The sequence below is a fragment of the Lemur catta genome, chromosome 2 (genome assembly GCF_020740605.2).
Source record: "Lemur catta isolate mLemCat1 chromosome 2, mLemCat1.pri, whole genome shotgun sequence".
NCBI lineage: Eukaryota > Metazoa > Chordata > Mammalia > Primates > Lemuridae > Lemur > Lemur catta.
The window spans coordinates 115,922,697-115,940,104 of record NC_059129.1 but is presented as its reverse complement, the minus strand read 5'-3'; the positions used below and the strand labels follow the sequence as shown (position 1 = coordinate 115,940,104).

Below are 17,408 nucleotides of genomic sequence, written 5' to 3'. Positions count from 1 at the left end.
TCTTCATTCTACTGTGATTTACAGTACTTTGTGAGGTTTTGGGTAGACTAGGGAATAAAGTTAGAGGAAGTTATTTGGGACCAGCATCTCTTCAGTCACTGGAATTGTTTTTAGTATTTGATACCTATACTATATAGGAATGACATTTTGTAGAATCTAATGCTTTCTACATGCTTTAAACTGCTTTCTCAGTGCCATTCCCAAGACGTACGAGCACAGCTATAAGGAGATGAATACCATTGCTCTGTAATCTGTACAGGCCCACACACTTGAGCCTCTTTATAATGCAAAAGGTAATATACATGGCATAATTGGAGATAAAGTGCCAGACAGTAAAGAGCCTGAGGACTGGAGTCAGAAAGGCTTAGGTTCAATCTCAGCTTGACACTTATCTATTTAACTTTGTGCAAGTATCTATTTCACCTCTCTGTTTCTTTATCTATAAAATGGCAGTATCTCTGTTAAATGTGTTTAGGTATATTTAAAAGAACTAGTGAATATATAGATTTTAGCATAATGTTTAACCTAAAGAACACATCAATATACACATGATATTGTTTAGAGTCTTAAGATTACTTTATACTGCTCTCTTTTACAGAAATGCTAATCAGGTAACCTTCTGGCGTACTTTTAAACGTATTTTCTTTTCAGTTGGGATGTTTTCAACCTTAGGACTAAACCTGGCCTTGCCCACTTTTTTTCTGTTTGTTATACACTTGATCCTGGCTAAGAAAAATGTTGAAGCATGTATTAAGAGGAAACTTCCAGCAAACTTTTGACTCTCACTTTCAGACAGTAAAGCAAGAGCCACTCTGCTCTAGCATGTAGTGCTCTAGATATTTCAAAGCATCATGTTGTACAACATTTTAACAATTTCTAAAATTAAATTTATTGAAGTACAAATTGCATTCAATAAAATGCACCCAATTTAATTGTATAATGTAAGTGAATTTTGTTGAATGTATACACCCATGTAGCCACCTCCACAATCAAGATTTAGAACATTTTATCTCTCCCGTATGTTTGCATATACCCCTTCCCAGTCAGTTCCCACCCCCAGTCCAAGGCAAACACATCACTTTCTCACTCTAAAGTAGATTTTTTTTTTAGAATTTTATATAAATAGACTCACACAAGTAGGTACTTTTTAATGTCTGGCTTCTTTCATTCAGTCTAATTATGTTGAGATTCATGTATGTTGTATTATGTATCAATACTTTATTCCTTTTTAACAGTAGAAAGTATTTTATTGTGTGGACATACCCCCCCCTTCTTTTGAGATCCATTTGTGTTTTTGCGCGTATCAGTGATTTGTTTATTTTATGGCTTAGTAGTATTCCTTTCTATGCCAATATAGCACAGTAGGTACCATACATTGATGGACACATGAGCTGTTTCTAGTTTGGGGCTATTATAAATAAAGCTGTTGTGAATATTCACGTAGAAGTGTTTATGTGGACATGCAGTTTCATTTCTTTTGGGTGAAAACCCAAGAGTGGAATTGTCGAGTCATGTGGGGTAAGTGTATTTAACTTAAGAAGCTAACAAATTAGTTTCTTAAGCTTTTCCTAGGTGGTTGTACAATTTTACATTCCTGTCAGTAATGGATGAAAGCTCCAGCTGTACCATATATGTGCCAACGCATACTATTGTCAAGCTTTTTAGATTAGCCATTTGATGGATGGGAGCCATTGTGGGAATTCATTGTGATTTTTAACTTGAATTTCCATGATGACTGATGCTGTTGAGCATCTTGCTATGTTTTTATTGGCCATTTGATACATCTTCTTTTTTGCTGTTTCAAATCTTTTGCCCCTTTTTAAAAATTAAGTTGTCTTCTTATTGAAATTATAGGGGTTCTTTACATATTCTGAATAAAATTCCTTTATATAAGTCAAATATAGTATATTTTTGGTCAAACATAAAAAAGTATTGTGAATATTTATTCCCAGCTTATGGCTTGCTTTTTTGTTTTATTGTTAGTGTCTTTGAAGAGCAGAAATTTGTAATTTTTAAAATGTTTTCAACTTCTCATTTTGAAAAACTTACAAAAATTATACATATAATTCCACCTTTCACTCAGCTTCCGCAGATGTTAATATCATATATAACCACAGTACAATCACAAAACCAGGAAATTAACATTGATATAATACTTTTAAATAATCTACAGACCTCATTCGGATTTTTTAAATTATCATACTAATGATCTTTTCCTGATCCAGTATCCAATCAAGAATCTATTTTGTCTGATGTAAATATAGCCAGCCCAGTTTTATTGTGATTAATATTTCTATGGTATTTCTTTTTCTGTCTTTTCATTTTAAACCTGTCTCTATTGTTCAAATTATATTCTAGTAGACAACATATATTAGGGTCTTGCTTTTCTACCCAGACTGACAATCTCTGCCTCTCTGCCTTTTAATTGGAGTATTTGCTCCATGTATATATTCAGTGTTGTTACTAACACGATGGGTTTTAAATCTACCATCTTAGTACAGGCATACCTCAGTGATATTGCAGGTTTGGTTTTAAACCACTACAATAAAGTAAATGTCACAATAAAGCAAGTCACACACATTTTTTGTTTCCCGGTGCATATAAAAGTTATGTTTATACTATATTGTAGTCTATTAGTTGTATAGTAGCATAATGTCTAAAAAATGATGTACATACTTTAATTAAAACATAGTTTGTTGCTGAAAAATGCTAATAATCATCTGAGCCTTCATTGAGTTGTAATCTTTTTGTTTGTGGAAAGTTGTCCCTCAATGTTGATGACTGCTGACTCATCAGGACAGGATGGTGGTTGCTGAAGCTTGAAGTGACTGTGGCAATTTCTTAAATAAGACAACAGTGAAGTTTGCCACATTGATTGACTTCTTTTCATGAATGATTTCTAGCCTGTGTTGCTATTTGATAGCATTTTATCCACAGGAGAACTTCTTTCAGAATGGGAGTTAATCCTCTCAAGCCTTGCCACTATTTTATCAACTAAGTTTGTGAAATATTCTAAATCCTTTGTTGTCATTTCAATAATGTTCATAACATCTTCACCAGGAGTAGATTCCTTCTCAAAAACCACTTTGTTTGGTCATCTATAAAAAGCAACTCATCTGTTCAGCTTTTATCATGAGATTGTAGCAATTAGGCCAAATCTTCAGGTTCCACTTTGAATTCTAGTTCTCTTATTATTTCCACCATATCTGCAGTTACTTCCTCCACTGCAGTCTTGAACTCCTCAACATCATCCCTGAGGGCTGGAGTCAGCTTCTTCCAAACTCTTGTTAATGTTGATATTTTGACCTCTTCCAATGAATCATAAATGTTCTTAATGGCATCTAGAATGGTGAATCCTTTCCAGAAGGCAGATCCATCAGAGGAATCATTATCTTTAGTGGCTATAGCCTTATAAAATGTATTTCTTAAATAATAAGACTTGAAAGTCAGAATTACTCCTTAATTAATGGGCTGCAGAATGGATGTTGTTGACAGGCATGAAAGCAACATGAATCTCCTTGTCATCAGAGCTCTTCATTGACTAGGCTTACTGTCAACGAGCAACAGTTTTTGGGAGAATTTTTTTCTTTTTTTTTGAGTGGTAGGTCTCAAAAATGGTCTTAAAATATTCAGTAAACCATGCTATAAACAGATGTGTTGTCATTGAGGCTTTGTTGTTCCATTTGTAGAGCACAGGCAGAATAGATTTAGCATAATTCTTAAGGGCCCTAGTATTTTCAGAATGGTAGATGAGCATTGGCTCTAACTTAAAGTGACCAGCTGCGTTAGCCCCTAACAAGAGTCAACCTATCCTTAAAAGCTTCAAAGCCAGGTATTGGCTTCGCTTCTCTAGTTATTAAAGTTCTACATGGCCTCTCCTTCCAATAGAAGGATGTTTCGTCTATACTGAAAATCTGTTGTTTAGTGTAGCCACCTTCATCAATTATTCTAGCTAGATCTTCTAATTAACCTGCTGCAGCTTCTACATTACCACTTGCTGCTTCACTTTGCACCTTTGTGTTATGGAGAGGGTTTCTTTTATTAAACCTCATGAACTAACCTCTGATAGCTTCAAACTTTTCTTCTGCTATTTCCTCACCTCTCTTAGCTTCAAGGAATTGAAGAGAGTTAGGGCCTTGCTCTGGATTAGGCTTTGGCTTAAGGTAATGTTGTGACTTGTCTGATCTTTTATCCAGACAACTAAACTTTCTCTATATTAGTAATAAGACTGTTTTGCTTTCTTATCATTTGAATGTTCACTGGAGTGACACTTTATTTTTTTTTCCAGACAGTCTCACTCTGTCACCCAGGCTAAAGTGCGGTGGCCTTATCATAGCTCACTACAACCTCAAACTCCTGGCCTCAAGCAGTCCTCCCACCTTGGCCTCCCAGAGTGCTAGGATTACAGGTGTGAGCCACCATGCCTGGCCTAGACTAGCACTTTTAATTTTCATTGAGAACTTTTCCTTTGCTTTGACAACTTGACTAACTATTTGGTACAAGAGGCCTAGCTTTGGTCTAGCTCAGCTTTCAACACACCTTCTTCATTACACTTAAAATCACTTCTAGCTTTTGATTTAAAGTGAGAGACGTGACTCTTCCTTTTACTTGAACACTTAAAGGCCATTGTAGGGTTATTAATTGGCCTAATTTCAATATTGTTGTGTCTCAGGGAATAGGGGAGACTATTGTTGTGTCTCAGGGAGTAGGGGAGACCTGAGGAGAGGGAGAGAGATGGGGAAACAGCTGGTCAGTGGAGCTGTCAGAACACACTCAACATTTATTGATTAAGTTTGCTGTCTTACATGGGGGGGGGTGGTTTGTGGTGTACCCAAACAATTAAAATAGTAAGATTAAAAATCACTGATCACACATCATCATACCAGATAAAATAATAAAAAAATTTGAAACATTAAGAGAATTACCAAAATGTGACACAGAGATACAAAGTGAGCACATGCTGTTAGAAAATGGCACCGACAGATTTGCCTAATGCAGGGTTGCCACAAACCTGCAGTTTGTAAAAAAAATCCTATCCACGGAGCATAGTAAAGTGAAACGCAGTAAAACAGTGTATACCTGTATTTGTCTTCTGTTTGTCCCATCTGTTGTTTGTTCCTTCTTACTCTTTTTTCCTGCTTCATTCTAGATTATTTTGTGATCCCATTTTACCTCTAATATCGACCATATCTCTTCCAGATGTATATATACATATGTATATGTGTGTATGTGTATCAGATATATAGATTTTTTTACTAGTTGGCTTAGGGTTAACAATGACATTTTAAAGTTGTCACAGTCTACCTTCAAATAATATATTACTTCACAAAACATATATGGACATTACAACTATTTTTTTATTTCCCTTCTCCTCTCCTTTGTGTATTGGTGACATACCTTTTGCTTAATATAACTCCATAATCATTATATTTTTTCCTTAAACAATTATCTACTAAAGAAATAAATATAAGGAGAATAGAATGCCATTTTCTTTATATTTTTTATCAGAAAGAATATGGGGGTCTAAGCATATCTGAGTGTTTAACTTCATGAATGAAGACAATGATTTCCCTAACCAAAAACACTTCTAGTATTAGATGTGTTGTTTTCTATGCTCTTTGAATAGTTTTGGAACTTAGCTCACTCACTTCTAAAATGGCTAGACCTAAATTAATACCTAGATGATATTTCTATATTGATCTTCTAGTTTTTTGAGAATACAATGAAAGCTAGGGATTCTCTATTAGGAAACTTCACATAAAATATCTTCCATGGACCCATGGTTTAGAACCCCTGATTTTAAAGTAGATATTTCTATATATATAATACTTTATCATTATCTTTTGTCTTAAGATATTTCTTTTGACTATTGATACAGTTCTGATAAGGCCTTCTAATAGTATGGTTTTGTCAGTTGGATGACTTCTTACAAAGTGGAACCTTCATAACCATGATAGAGGTCAAGAACGGTAGCATTGCCAGCACTCCCAAAGCCCCCCACCTGCCCCTTCTTGGTCACAATCCCCTTACTTCCACTTAGCGTTAACTATTAATATTATCCTTAATTTTATGGTAATTACTTCTTTGCTTCCTTTATGGTTTAAGATGGTATAACTGTAACAAATATATTCCATTTTTTTCTTTTCAACTTCATATAAATGGCATTATGTAGCAATAGATGTAGTATAAGAAAAGATTCAGTAAGCTAATTCATGCAAAATAGTAAAATTTTATATTGATTTTTCTTTTTTAAAATAATTTATTACTCAGGTTTCAATTTATCAGTTAAAATATGTCACTTTGTACACACATAGAGATTTTCAAATGGTTTTGGTGTATAATAAGATAATTTACAGAAATCCTGGCCTCTTTGAAAACTAGTACTTCCTAATCAGACTGGATTCTTTGTACACAAGTGGTCATTTTATATGACAGTGCCCTCTGCTGTCAGCAGTACAGATTGCATTAGGATGCTGCTATATTTTATTCTGTGAAGAGGAGGCAGTCATTGGCTTTATGCATGATGGGAGACTAAACAGGAAATGCTATAAGTGTGAAAGAATTAAATCCATTATTTACTTTACCCTGACATACATGTACTTATGGAATATATAATTTCAACATATATGTAATATATATAATATATGAACATGAAATATATATTTAAATATATAATACATTTAAAGATTCTGAGCTATATGCAAGTGTGCATTACTACACTTAAAAATCTTTTACATAAAAGTACAGATTAAGACTTTTTAGATGTCCTTTGGAAAATGTGAAAATCCTCTAATGTAGATAGATTCTGGTTATTACACTTTTGTATTTATTAGACTTCTGTATCATCTTTCATATTCATTCCTCATCTGTGTTTGGGTGTAGTTAGGGTTTAAGACAAAAGGCAAAATAGCAGAAAAAGTAATCAGAGACTATTATATCCTGTAATACTGTGCAATTGTCTTGCTTTTATTCTCTAAATGAAGAAAGTATAGTGTATCCTAAAGCCTCGTTAAATACCTAATTTTACTTGTTATGAGATATCTGAGGATACTACTCTCTGTCAGATTTATCCAGCAATATATCTCATGCATTTGCAGACCAGCTTCCAACGAAAACACATTCATTGTGGACCAAATTTCTGGAAGTGGTGTCTTTGTTCATCAAACATATTTCAGTACCCACGTATGCCAGGCACAGCCATAAAAAAAAGTGTATTAATATGTCTTGCTTTTTTGTTCCATTTTTCAGTAATTTTTTTTGTTATTTTACAAAATTATTTGTCTACAACTGATTAGAAAATTTAATGTAGAAGAAATTGATCCTTGACCATAGAAATGTGAAAAGCACTGTCCTAGATTACTCAGCCCTTTTAAAACCCACATACCAAGGGCAACTATAGTTTTTAAAAGTTAGAGGTTTGGCTGGCACAGTAGCTCACACGTGTAATCCTAGCACTTTGGGAGGCCAACGTGGGAGGGTCACTTGAGCCTAGGTGTTCAAGACCAGCCTGAGCAACATAGCGAGACCCTATCTCTACCATAAAAAAAAAGATGTTATTAGATAAATTGCCTACTAAATTAACTACACTAGTAGCCCCAGTTACAAGGAAGTGATAAATCCATACAAGTTGCTCTAGCTGATGTTTTTCCCCAGCTTTATCCGTACCTTGTCAGTTATCTTTTATGACAAATTGCTGTAGTTATATTCTAGGAATATCTGCTTGTTTCAAAAGAACACCAAAAGTTTTCATAGCATTCTGCTAAAAATAGAAAGTTCTTTCTTTATGTGTTGGCCCTTTTTGCTTGTTGAGCTTTCTTAACCTTGGAGGATTGCCTGGAATTCACTCAACTAACATTTTCATCCCTACCAGTGGAAAGTACCATAGCAGATGGAGATACACTTAATATGAATATATAAAAGAAATGAGCTCATAGAGCATTCTAGCATTGCTCTTTGTCCCCAAAACCCTGTAAGCACTAGCTGATAGTAGATCTAATGAATACATATGTCAGAAACACAGAGGTCTACTTGGCAATTATAGACCTTCATTTTAAATTGCATTCAGTTGAGTCATAATTTTTACGTAAAACACTCCAAGAGAAAATGGCCTTTTAAAAATATTTTTAAAGCAAAAGACTAACTTATGAATTAAAAATGGGCATCCATCAATGTTCGGAATCTAGTCACTCATGCATTATATTTCCATTTTAGTGATAAAATTGATTGAGGAAACTAAAAGCTAGAAATGTAATAAAATAATTTGCTTCTAATTTTTTAATCCACCTTGACAGATTAAAAATATTTGGAATGAAATATAAAATAAGAAAATGTTTGTATGTGTAGTAGTTTTCTATAGATGCCATAACAAATTACCTCAAATTTGGTGGCTTAAAACATCTTTATTATTCACAAATACATAGATCCAGAGTCTGCCCGGGCTCAACTGATTTCTCTAAAGGCCAAAATCAGTGTCAGTTGAACTGGGCCCTGAAGACTCCAGGGGAGGATCCACTTCCAGGCTCATCCAAGTTCCAACTGGCAGAATTCAGTTCTTGTAGGACTGAGGTCCTTGTTCCCTTGCTGACTGTCAGCAAGGAGTGAGCCTTTGCCCCTAGAAGCTACCTGCATTCCTTCTCTTGCTTTCCACGTGGCCCCCTCCAGCAGTGGTGATTCAAATTCCTCTCACATTTCAATCTACTTGCCTTTCTGCTGCATCTCTCTGACTCCCGCTGGAGAAAATTATCTGCATTTAAGTGTTCTTATGATTAGATTGGGCCCACTCAGATAATCCAGGATAATCTTCCTATTTTAAGGATGGATGTAACTTTAATTACATCACATTTGCCATGTAAGGTAACATAAGCGCAGGTTCCATAGAGCATGGACATCTTTTTGGGGTCATTCTACCTACCATATATGGGTTTGGTACAGAGAATATAATTGTCTTATTTGTTGCTAACTTTTCTATTTCTGTTTGATTACCAGTGAAAAGAGGTAACTTTGTTATTCTAAATTAATTTTGTAAATTGTATTTTTATTTTTTTAATTTTTGTTTAGATACTTTTAGAAAACATTGGTAATAGTTACCATATACAGTCATGCACTGCTTAGTGACAGGGATACATTTTGAGCAATGCATCATTAGGTGATTTGATGCTGTGTGAACATTACAGAATGTACTTACATAAACCTAGAAGGTAGAGCCTACGACATACACACCTAGGCTATACAGTATAGCCTATTGCACCTAGGCGACAAACTTGTAAAGCATAGCACTGTACTAAATACTGTAGGTAACTGTAACACAATGGTAAGTATTTGTATACCTAAACATAGAAAAGGTACAGTAAAAATATGGTATAAAAGATAAAAAAAATGGTACACTCATATTAGGGCAGTTACTGTGAATGGAGCTTGCAGGACTGGAAGTTGCTCTGGGTGTCAGTGTGTGAGTGGTGAGTGAATGTGAAGGCGTAGGACATTACTGTACACTACTGTAGACTTTATAAACACTGTATACTTAGACTGAATTAAATTAATAAAAAATTCTTTATTCAATAATAAATTAACTTTAGCTTACTGTAACTTTTTACTTTATCAACTTATTTTTTTAAGCTTTTTGACTCTTGAAATAACACTTAGCTTAAAACACAAATACATTGTATAAACATACAAAAATATTTTCTTTCTTTATATCCTTATTCTATAAGCTCTTTTTCTATTTAAATTATTTTTAAACTTTTTAAACTTTTTTTTTAAATGCTAACAAACAAACATACACATTAGCCTAGGCCTACGAGGGTTAGGACCATTAGTGCCACTGTCTTCCACCTCCACAGCTTGTCCCACTTGGAATGTCTTCAGGGGCAACAGCATGCATGGAGCTGTCATCTCCTATGGTCACAATGCCTTCTTCTGGAATACTGCCTGAATAACCTGTCTGAGGCTATTTTACAGTTAACTTTTTTTATACGTAGAAAGTGTACACTCTGTAATAACAATTAGTATAGTAAATACACAACCCAGTTTCATTTATTATCAAGTATCATGTACTGTACCTAATTGTAGGTGCTATACTTTTATACAACTGACAGTAGATTTGCTTACACCAGCATTACCACAAACACATATGTTCTACGACATTCAATGGCTACAATGTCACCGGTTTATAGAAAACTTTTAGCTCCATTATCTTAAAGGACCACCATTGTTTACGTGGTCCATCTTTGATTGAAATGTCATTATTCAGTGAATGACTGTATAACTAATTTAGAAAGGGTTTTATGATACAGACATTATTTTAAATGTAATTATACCTATAGTATGATTTGTTAGATTGCTTTCAAGCTCAAGATTCCAGAATGTGCTTCAGGAAGTACTTAGAACACTCTTTGATTCTACTCTCTATCTAATTCTAATCATTCTAAACATGTATGGGGAAAGGGAGAACAATCTCGCAAAACTACCTTAGAAAACAGAAAATGACAGACTTGGACTGCTTGGCTTTTAGCATAAACTTCTGGCAGTCAAAAGCATGTTAACATTTCAATTACATGCCTAATATTTAGTTTTTTGCTGTTGAATTTGGTACTAGAGAGAAACTGGAATTATATTTTTTGGTTTTTATTTTGAAATAATTACAAACTTTGAGAAAAGGTTTAAGAATGAATCAAATAATTTCCCTATGCCATTCACTCAGATCCACCAGTTTTTATAATAAAATTTTGCTATTTTGTTCTTTCTGCATCGTGTGTATATTTTTCTCTCCCAGACTAAGGGTAAATAATCAAAGTATTGTATACTGTGTTCAAAAGTTACTTGGATTATTTCGCTGTTCTTTTTGTCTTCCTTTGATTTGATTTCATTTGAAATACTTGCTTCATTTAGGTTTTATACTCAGTTTTAATTTTTTTATTTTTTTCCATCCTGGCTTATTGAATTTTTTGTTTTGAATATGTGGAATATTGCAATGAATAACTTTGTATATATACCTTCTGGTATTATTGTAATATATCTTAAGGATAAATTCTAGAAGTAGGATTGCTGAATCAAAGGCTAAATGAATATTAACAAATTAATGAATATTCGTTAGTTATTGTCAAATTTTCCTCCACAGGAAATGCAAGATCAGTCTTGCATTCCCTCCAGCCTGTCTGACTTAGCCTTGTCAACATAGCCTATTGCTAAGCTTTTAAATTTTTGCCAATCTGATAGGTGAAGAATAGTATTTCAGCATAGTTTTAATATGCATTTTTCAAAGTAAGTGAAGTTGATCATAGTTGCATATGTCTAAGGACCATTTTAAAGTCTTCTTTTGGATAGAAGTCTTCTTTTTCCCTCAATTTTTATAAGTTCTTTGAACATTAGAGATATTTGTCATTGTCTGCAATATATTCTGTATATATTTGCCCAGCTTGTCATATGTCTTGTGATTTTGCTTATTTTTTGTTATTATTCATTTTTGCCATGCAGGCCTTTTTTTTAAAAAATGTATGCATCAAACTTTTTTTGTTGTTGTTGCATCTGGTTTTGAGTGGTAGTTAAAAAGTCTTTATACATAAACCCAGGTTATAAAAGAATTCCTCTGTTCTCTTCTATAATAGTACTTGTATGGTTCTGTTTTACATTTATGTATCTAATCCATTTTGAGCTTATTTTTATGTGTGGTGTGACTAATGGATCTTATGTTATCTTTTTTCCAAATGGCTGTTTGTTCCAACACTATTTTAAACGGCCTCTGTGTTCTAATGATTGGAGATACCACCTTACCACATACTAGATTTCCTAGTACATGATACATAGTTGAGTCTGTTGATAGATTTTCTATTCTGTTCCATTGTTTCCAGTTTTTCTCTATCATGATTAATGCTGTGGTAACTTCCTTATACATAAGGCTTTATCCACATTTCACATTATTTCCTGAAAATATGTCCTGTAAGTAGTATTAGAACTTAATCAAAGGATATGAAAATGTTCAAGGGTTTTGGTAATTGCCAGTTGTCCTCCAGGAAGGATTTTACCAATTTATACTACCACCAGCAGTAAATGAGTATCTATCATCATTTCTTACAATAAGTATGATCTTTTAAAAGATCTTTTCTAATTTTGATAATCAAAAATAATACTTCAATTTTTAATTTGCATTTTTAGAGATTTTTGCTATGGCATACATTTTCATATGTTCATTGATTTTTCTCTGTGTGTGTGTGAGACAGAGAGAGAGAGAATTGTGCATTTTCTTTTCCCATTTTTCCTTTGGGATATTGAGTTGTTTATATAACCAGATGAAAAGCACATTTTTATTCCTTCATCTCCCTAGTGAAATAAAATTCTCAACTATACAATTTAGAACCTGTCTATCTAATTTGTTTTCAATCTCTACTGTTTTCATGAATATAAATAACCCTCATTCCCAGATAATAGCATTTCCAGCTGCTACCCATTAGCTCAAAGCATATTACAAAGAAAGGGAGCTGTAATCATGCATTCCGCAAGGGACCTTACTGTAGGTAGCCCTTTTATTAAAATATTGGCTTAATGAATAAAATTCAAAATATATACACAGTACACAAACTTGGACATACACAAATAAATGCATGCACATACACACACACATCCCTAAAAGAACAGATTCCATTTTTGATTTGGAAGTAGTGCCTGTAGTCTGAATATGAGATGCCCACCTCAGGAAGCACTCACATTGCCCATGTTACTTTCTTGATCCTGGTTTTCTCATTAGGCCACCAGTCACTTTAGAAGGATGAAATTGGACTTTTAGAAAGAAACATAAAGTTCTTAATGCAAAGTAAAGGATAAACAAGCACAACAAAATGCTGATGTTGTTTTCAAAGGGAAGTGTTAAGTACTGTGTAAACTAAATTCCAGATGAAACAGCCATGTTTTTCTAACATTCAGTTTTTAACACATCTACTTATAAAGATCTGTGATTTCATATTAAATGATGAATGGGTACTACTTTATGATTATACAATTAAGTTTTTCTTTTTTCTTTTGCAGGTTAATGACACCAGAGAGTGAGATCAGATTTGTCCATAAGGAGAGGGGTATAATACCAAGCTGGGGTGGCACTACCCGACTGGTTGAAATAATTGGCAGTAGACAAGCACTCAAAGTGTTAAGTGGGGCCCTCAAACTGGATCCAAAAAAAGCTCTAAACATAGGATTGATCGAAGATGTCTTGCAATCTTCAGATGAAACTAAATCTCTAGAAGAGGCTCAAGAGTGGCTAAAGCAATTTATCGAAGGGCCACCAGAAGTAATTAGAGCTTTGAAAAAATCTGTTTGTTCAGGCAAAGAGCTATATTTAGAGGATGCATTACAGAATGAAAGAGATCTTTTAGGAACACTTTGGGGTGGACCTATAAATTTAGAGGCTATTGCTAAGAAAGGAAAATTTAATAAATAGTTTTTTAAAAATGTGGACAAACTATAAAGCTCCAATGATATGTAGTAAAGTTAAATGATATTAAATGTGAACATCAGAATTACTTTGAAGGCTACTACTAATATTCTGATTTGTTTTTAATAATATTTTGCAACACTTTCTTCTAAAATTCTTATGGTTTCATGTCTTAGGTTTAAGTCTGCTAATCATCTTGAATTCATTTTAGTGAGTGGTGAGAGATAAGGATCCTCTTTCAATCTTTTACATGTGGCTATACAATTTTCCTGGTACCAAATATTGAATAGGGATTATTTTCCCCTGTGTATATTGTTGTCTGCTTTGCCAAAGATGATTTTATATCTGTGTTCTCTGATCTGTTCATTGGTCTGTCTCTATTTTCATGCCAGTACCATGCTGTTTTGGTTATGATAGCCTTGTAATATATATAGCTTAAAGTCTGGTAAGAGTGATGCCTCCAGATTTATTCCTTCTGCTTAAGGTTGCTTTGGCTATTCAGGCTCTTTTGTGGTTCCAAATGAAGCATAGAATTATTTTTTCTAGATCTGCAAAAAATGATGTTGGTATTTTGATGGGGATTGCACTGAATGTGTAAATCGTTTTGTACAGACATTTTAACAATGCTGATTCTGCCGATCCCCAAGCATGTGTTTTTCGATTTGTTTACATCCTCTGTGATTTCCTTCCTCAGTGATTTGTAGTTCCCCTTATAGAGGTCGTCACCTCCTTGGTTAAATATATTCCTACATGTTTTATTTTTTTGCTATTGTGAAAGGTATTGTGTCTCCATTTGACTACCAGCTTAATTGTTGCTGGTGTATAGAAATGCTACTGATTTGTACACATTGATTTTGTAACCTGAGACTTTGCTGAATTTATCACTTCAAGGAGTCTCTTGGCAGTCTTTCAGGTGTTCTAGATATAAGATCACATCATCAGCAAAGAATGATAGTTTGACCTCTTCTTTCCTCTATCCTATTTGGATACCCTTGATTTCCTTCTCTTGCCTGCTTGCTCTGGCGAGGACTTCTGGCACTATGCTGAATAACAGTAGTGACAATGGGCAATCTTGTCTAGTTCCAGTTCTAAGTGGGAATGGTTTCAGTTTTTCCCCATTCAGTATGATGTTGGCTGTGGGTTTGTCATGTATGGCTTTTATAATTTGGAAGTATGTTCCACCTATACATATTTTGTTTAGAGTTCTTATCATAAAAGAGTACTGAATTTTGTCAAATGCTTTTTCTGCATCTGTTGAGATAACCATATGGTCTTTGTTTTTGCTTCTGTTTATGTGGTGAATCACATTTGTGGACTTACATATGTTGAACCCTCCTTGCATCCCTGGGATGAAGCCTACTTGGTCGTGAAGGATTATTTCTTTGATGTGCAGCTGAATTAGGTTTGTTAGAATTTTACTGAGAATTTTCACATCTATATTCATAAGGGATATTGGTCTGTAGTTTTGCTTTTTTGTTGTGTCCTTTCCTGGCTTTCGTATTAAGGTGATACTGGCTTCATAGAATGAGCTGGAGAGGATTCCTTCCTTCTCAATGTTATAAAATAATTTCTGTAGTATGGATATGAGTTCTTCTCTGTAGATCTAGTCAAATTTTGCTGTGAAGCCATCTGGTCCAGGATGTTTTTTTGTTGGAAGACTTTTTATTGCTGCTTCAATTTCATTGCTTGATATTGGTCTGTTCAGGAGTTCTGTTTCTTCCTGATTGAGGCTCGGGAGGTTGTGTGTTTTCAAGAATTTGTCCATTTCCTCAACATTTTCAAAGACCCCCAATGGCAATCATAGCAACAACAAAAATAAATACATAGGACTTTTTAAATTAAAAGGCTTCTGCACAGCCAAGGAAACAATCAACAGAACAGATAACCTACAGAATGGGAGAAAATATTTGCACATTGTACATCTGATAGAGGGCTAATAACCAGAATCTACAAAGAACTCAAGCAAATCAGGAAGGAAAAAATCAAACAACCCCATTAAAAAGTGGGCAAAAAATATAACAGAAACTTTTCATAAGAAGATAGACAAATGACCAATAAATATATGAAAAAATGCTCGTCACTAATCATCAGGGAAATGCAAATCAAAACCACAATGAGATATTACCTAACCCCAGTTAGAATGGCTTTTATAAAAAAATCTCAAAACAATAGATACTGGTGTGGATAGGGAGAGAAAGGAACACTTATACACTGTTGGTAATCCTGCAAACTAGTACAACCTCTATGGAAAACTTTATGGAAATAACTTAAAGAACTAAAAGTAGACCAGCGATTTGATCCAGCAATCCTACTACTGGGTATTTATCCAAGGAAAGTAAGTCATTTTATCAAAAAGACAGTTGCACAGGAATGTTTATTGCAGCACAATTCACAATAGCGAAGATGTGGAGTCAACCCAAGTGCTCATCAATTCATGAGTGGATTAATAAAATGTGCTATCTGTATACCATGGAGTACTACTCAGTCACAAAAAAAAAAAAAAGAATTGAAAGAATTGATACGTTTTGTAACAATCTGGATGGAAGTGGAGACCATTCTCCTAAGTGAAGTATTGCAAGAATGGAGAAATAAACACCCCATCTACTCACTATTAAATTGGAACTAACCAAAAAGCACTCATGTGCACAATAGGAAATAAAACTCAATGGAAATCAAACAGGTGGCAGGGAGGAGAAAGGGAATGGGTGAAATCATACCTAACTGGTACAATGTACATTTATTTAGGAGACTAGCACACTTCTCCTAAACTTTGTCTCAAGCAGTACAAAAGCAATCCATGTAACCATATTATTTATATCCCTGTAATATTCTGAAATAAAGAAAAACTAAAATTATAAGGCAAAATAGTGCTTATATGTGAAACATACACTGTGGGAAAGTCATTTTAATGACAGCTAAGGTTTGAACCACAAATAATATTAAGAAGCTTTATACACTTCCTGCGCTGTCAGAAATTAAAACAAGTGAGATCTCCATTCTCACACAAATAGTGGGTAAATTTTCTGAGCTTAGTTTCAGGAGCACATTTTAGACCAAGATGCAAGAAATTTCTGTATTTCAAAATACATTTGTCTATGCAATTGAGTTGTTGTTTTCACCTAAATTTCAATTGGAAATGATTAATCTGCAATGTAATGATGTGCTAAAAGGCAAATATCAAGAGAAGAACCTAATAAAATTCTGTAAATTCCTTTCAAGCAATGAATATGCTCAATTAAAATCATATGCTCATGAACTGCAGTATTTAGCAGTACCTGTGTAAGAAGAATTTTCAAAGATGAAATATGTAATATAATGCAAAATCTCATTACAGATCAGCAGAGATGAACAGAAAATTTGATGATAGGGAACTGTAATAAGTTAAATGTTCCCTCCAAAGAATGCTGTTTCTCTCATTAGTAGACTTGTACTACAAAAATTTGTATTAAATTATATTTTTAATATCTGAACTCATTGGCCTAGGTTTTTTTTTTTTTTAACCAAATACTCACTTGGGTATTTACCAAGTAATCTGGAACATTTGGCTAAAATATGCAACTTTTGTCTTAAAAATTGTTGCTATCAATGCCTATATTTCTGTAATAGTATTTAGCTTATAACCAAAGGTCACTGTTTAAAAGGGAAAGCTTCTACAGAAAACCTCTTCCTGGGGTTATTTTTCATAAAATTTTTGTTTTGTCCTTCTTGGAAACAGAAAGCACCTCACTACACTCTACAAATTTGGAGCTTTATTTGATCTTTTGATAATTAATTTTCAATCTTAAATTATCTACTAAACAGTAATAGACATGATGTAAAAAGTCAACTGATTCTACAAATTGGCCAGCCATTTGTGTGACCTGGAATTTCCAAACTAGTAATAACTACTACTGTTAATGTAGTTTTAAAATTGAAACTACTCAAAAGGACTCATGAAGCATCCTGCAACATAAATTTGCATTTTATATCAGATTTCTATTTTTTTCCT

The 17,408-nt window shown here is 33.8% G+C and overlaps 1 protein-coding gene across 4 annotated transcripts in view; it reads left to right on the top strand.

Moving 5' to 3' along the window:
• ECHDC1 (ethylmalonyl-CoA decarboxylase 1) overlaps positions 1-13,550 on the top strand; it is a 38,040-nt gene extending 24,490 nt beyond the window's left edge. For all 4 annotated transcript variants that reach the window (XM_045544324.1, XM_045544326.1, XM_045544322.1 and 1 more), the window contains exon 6: positions 13,018-13,550. In XM_045544324.1, the coding sequence (XP_045400280.1) occupies positions 13,018-13,426 (409 nt within the window). In that variant the 3' untranslated portion in view covers positions 13,427-13,550. The remainder of the gene's footprint in view (positions 1-13,017) is intronic.
• Positions 13,551-17,408: the final 3,858 nt, after the last annotated feature.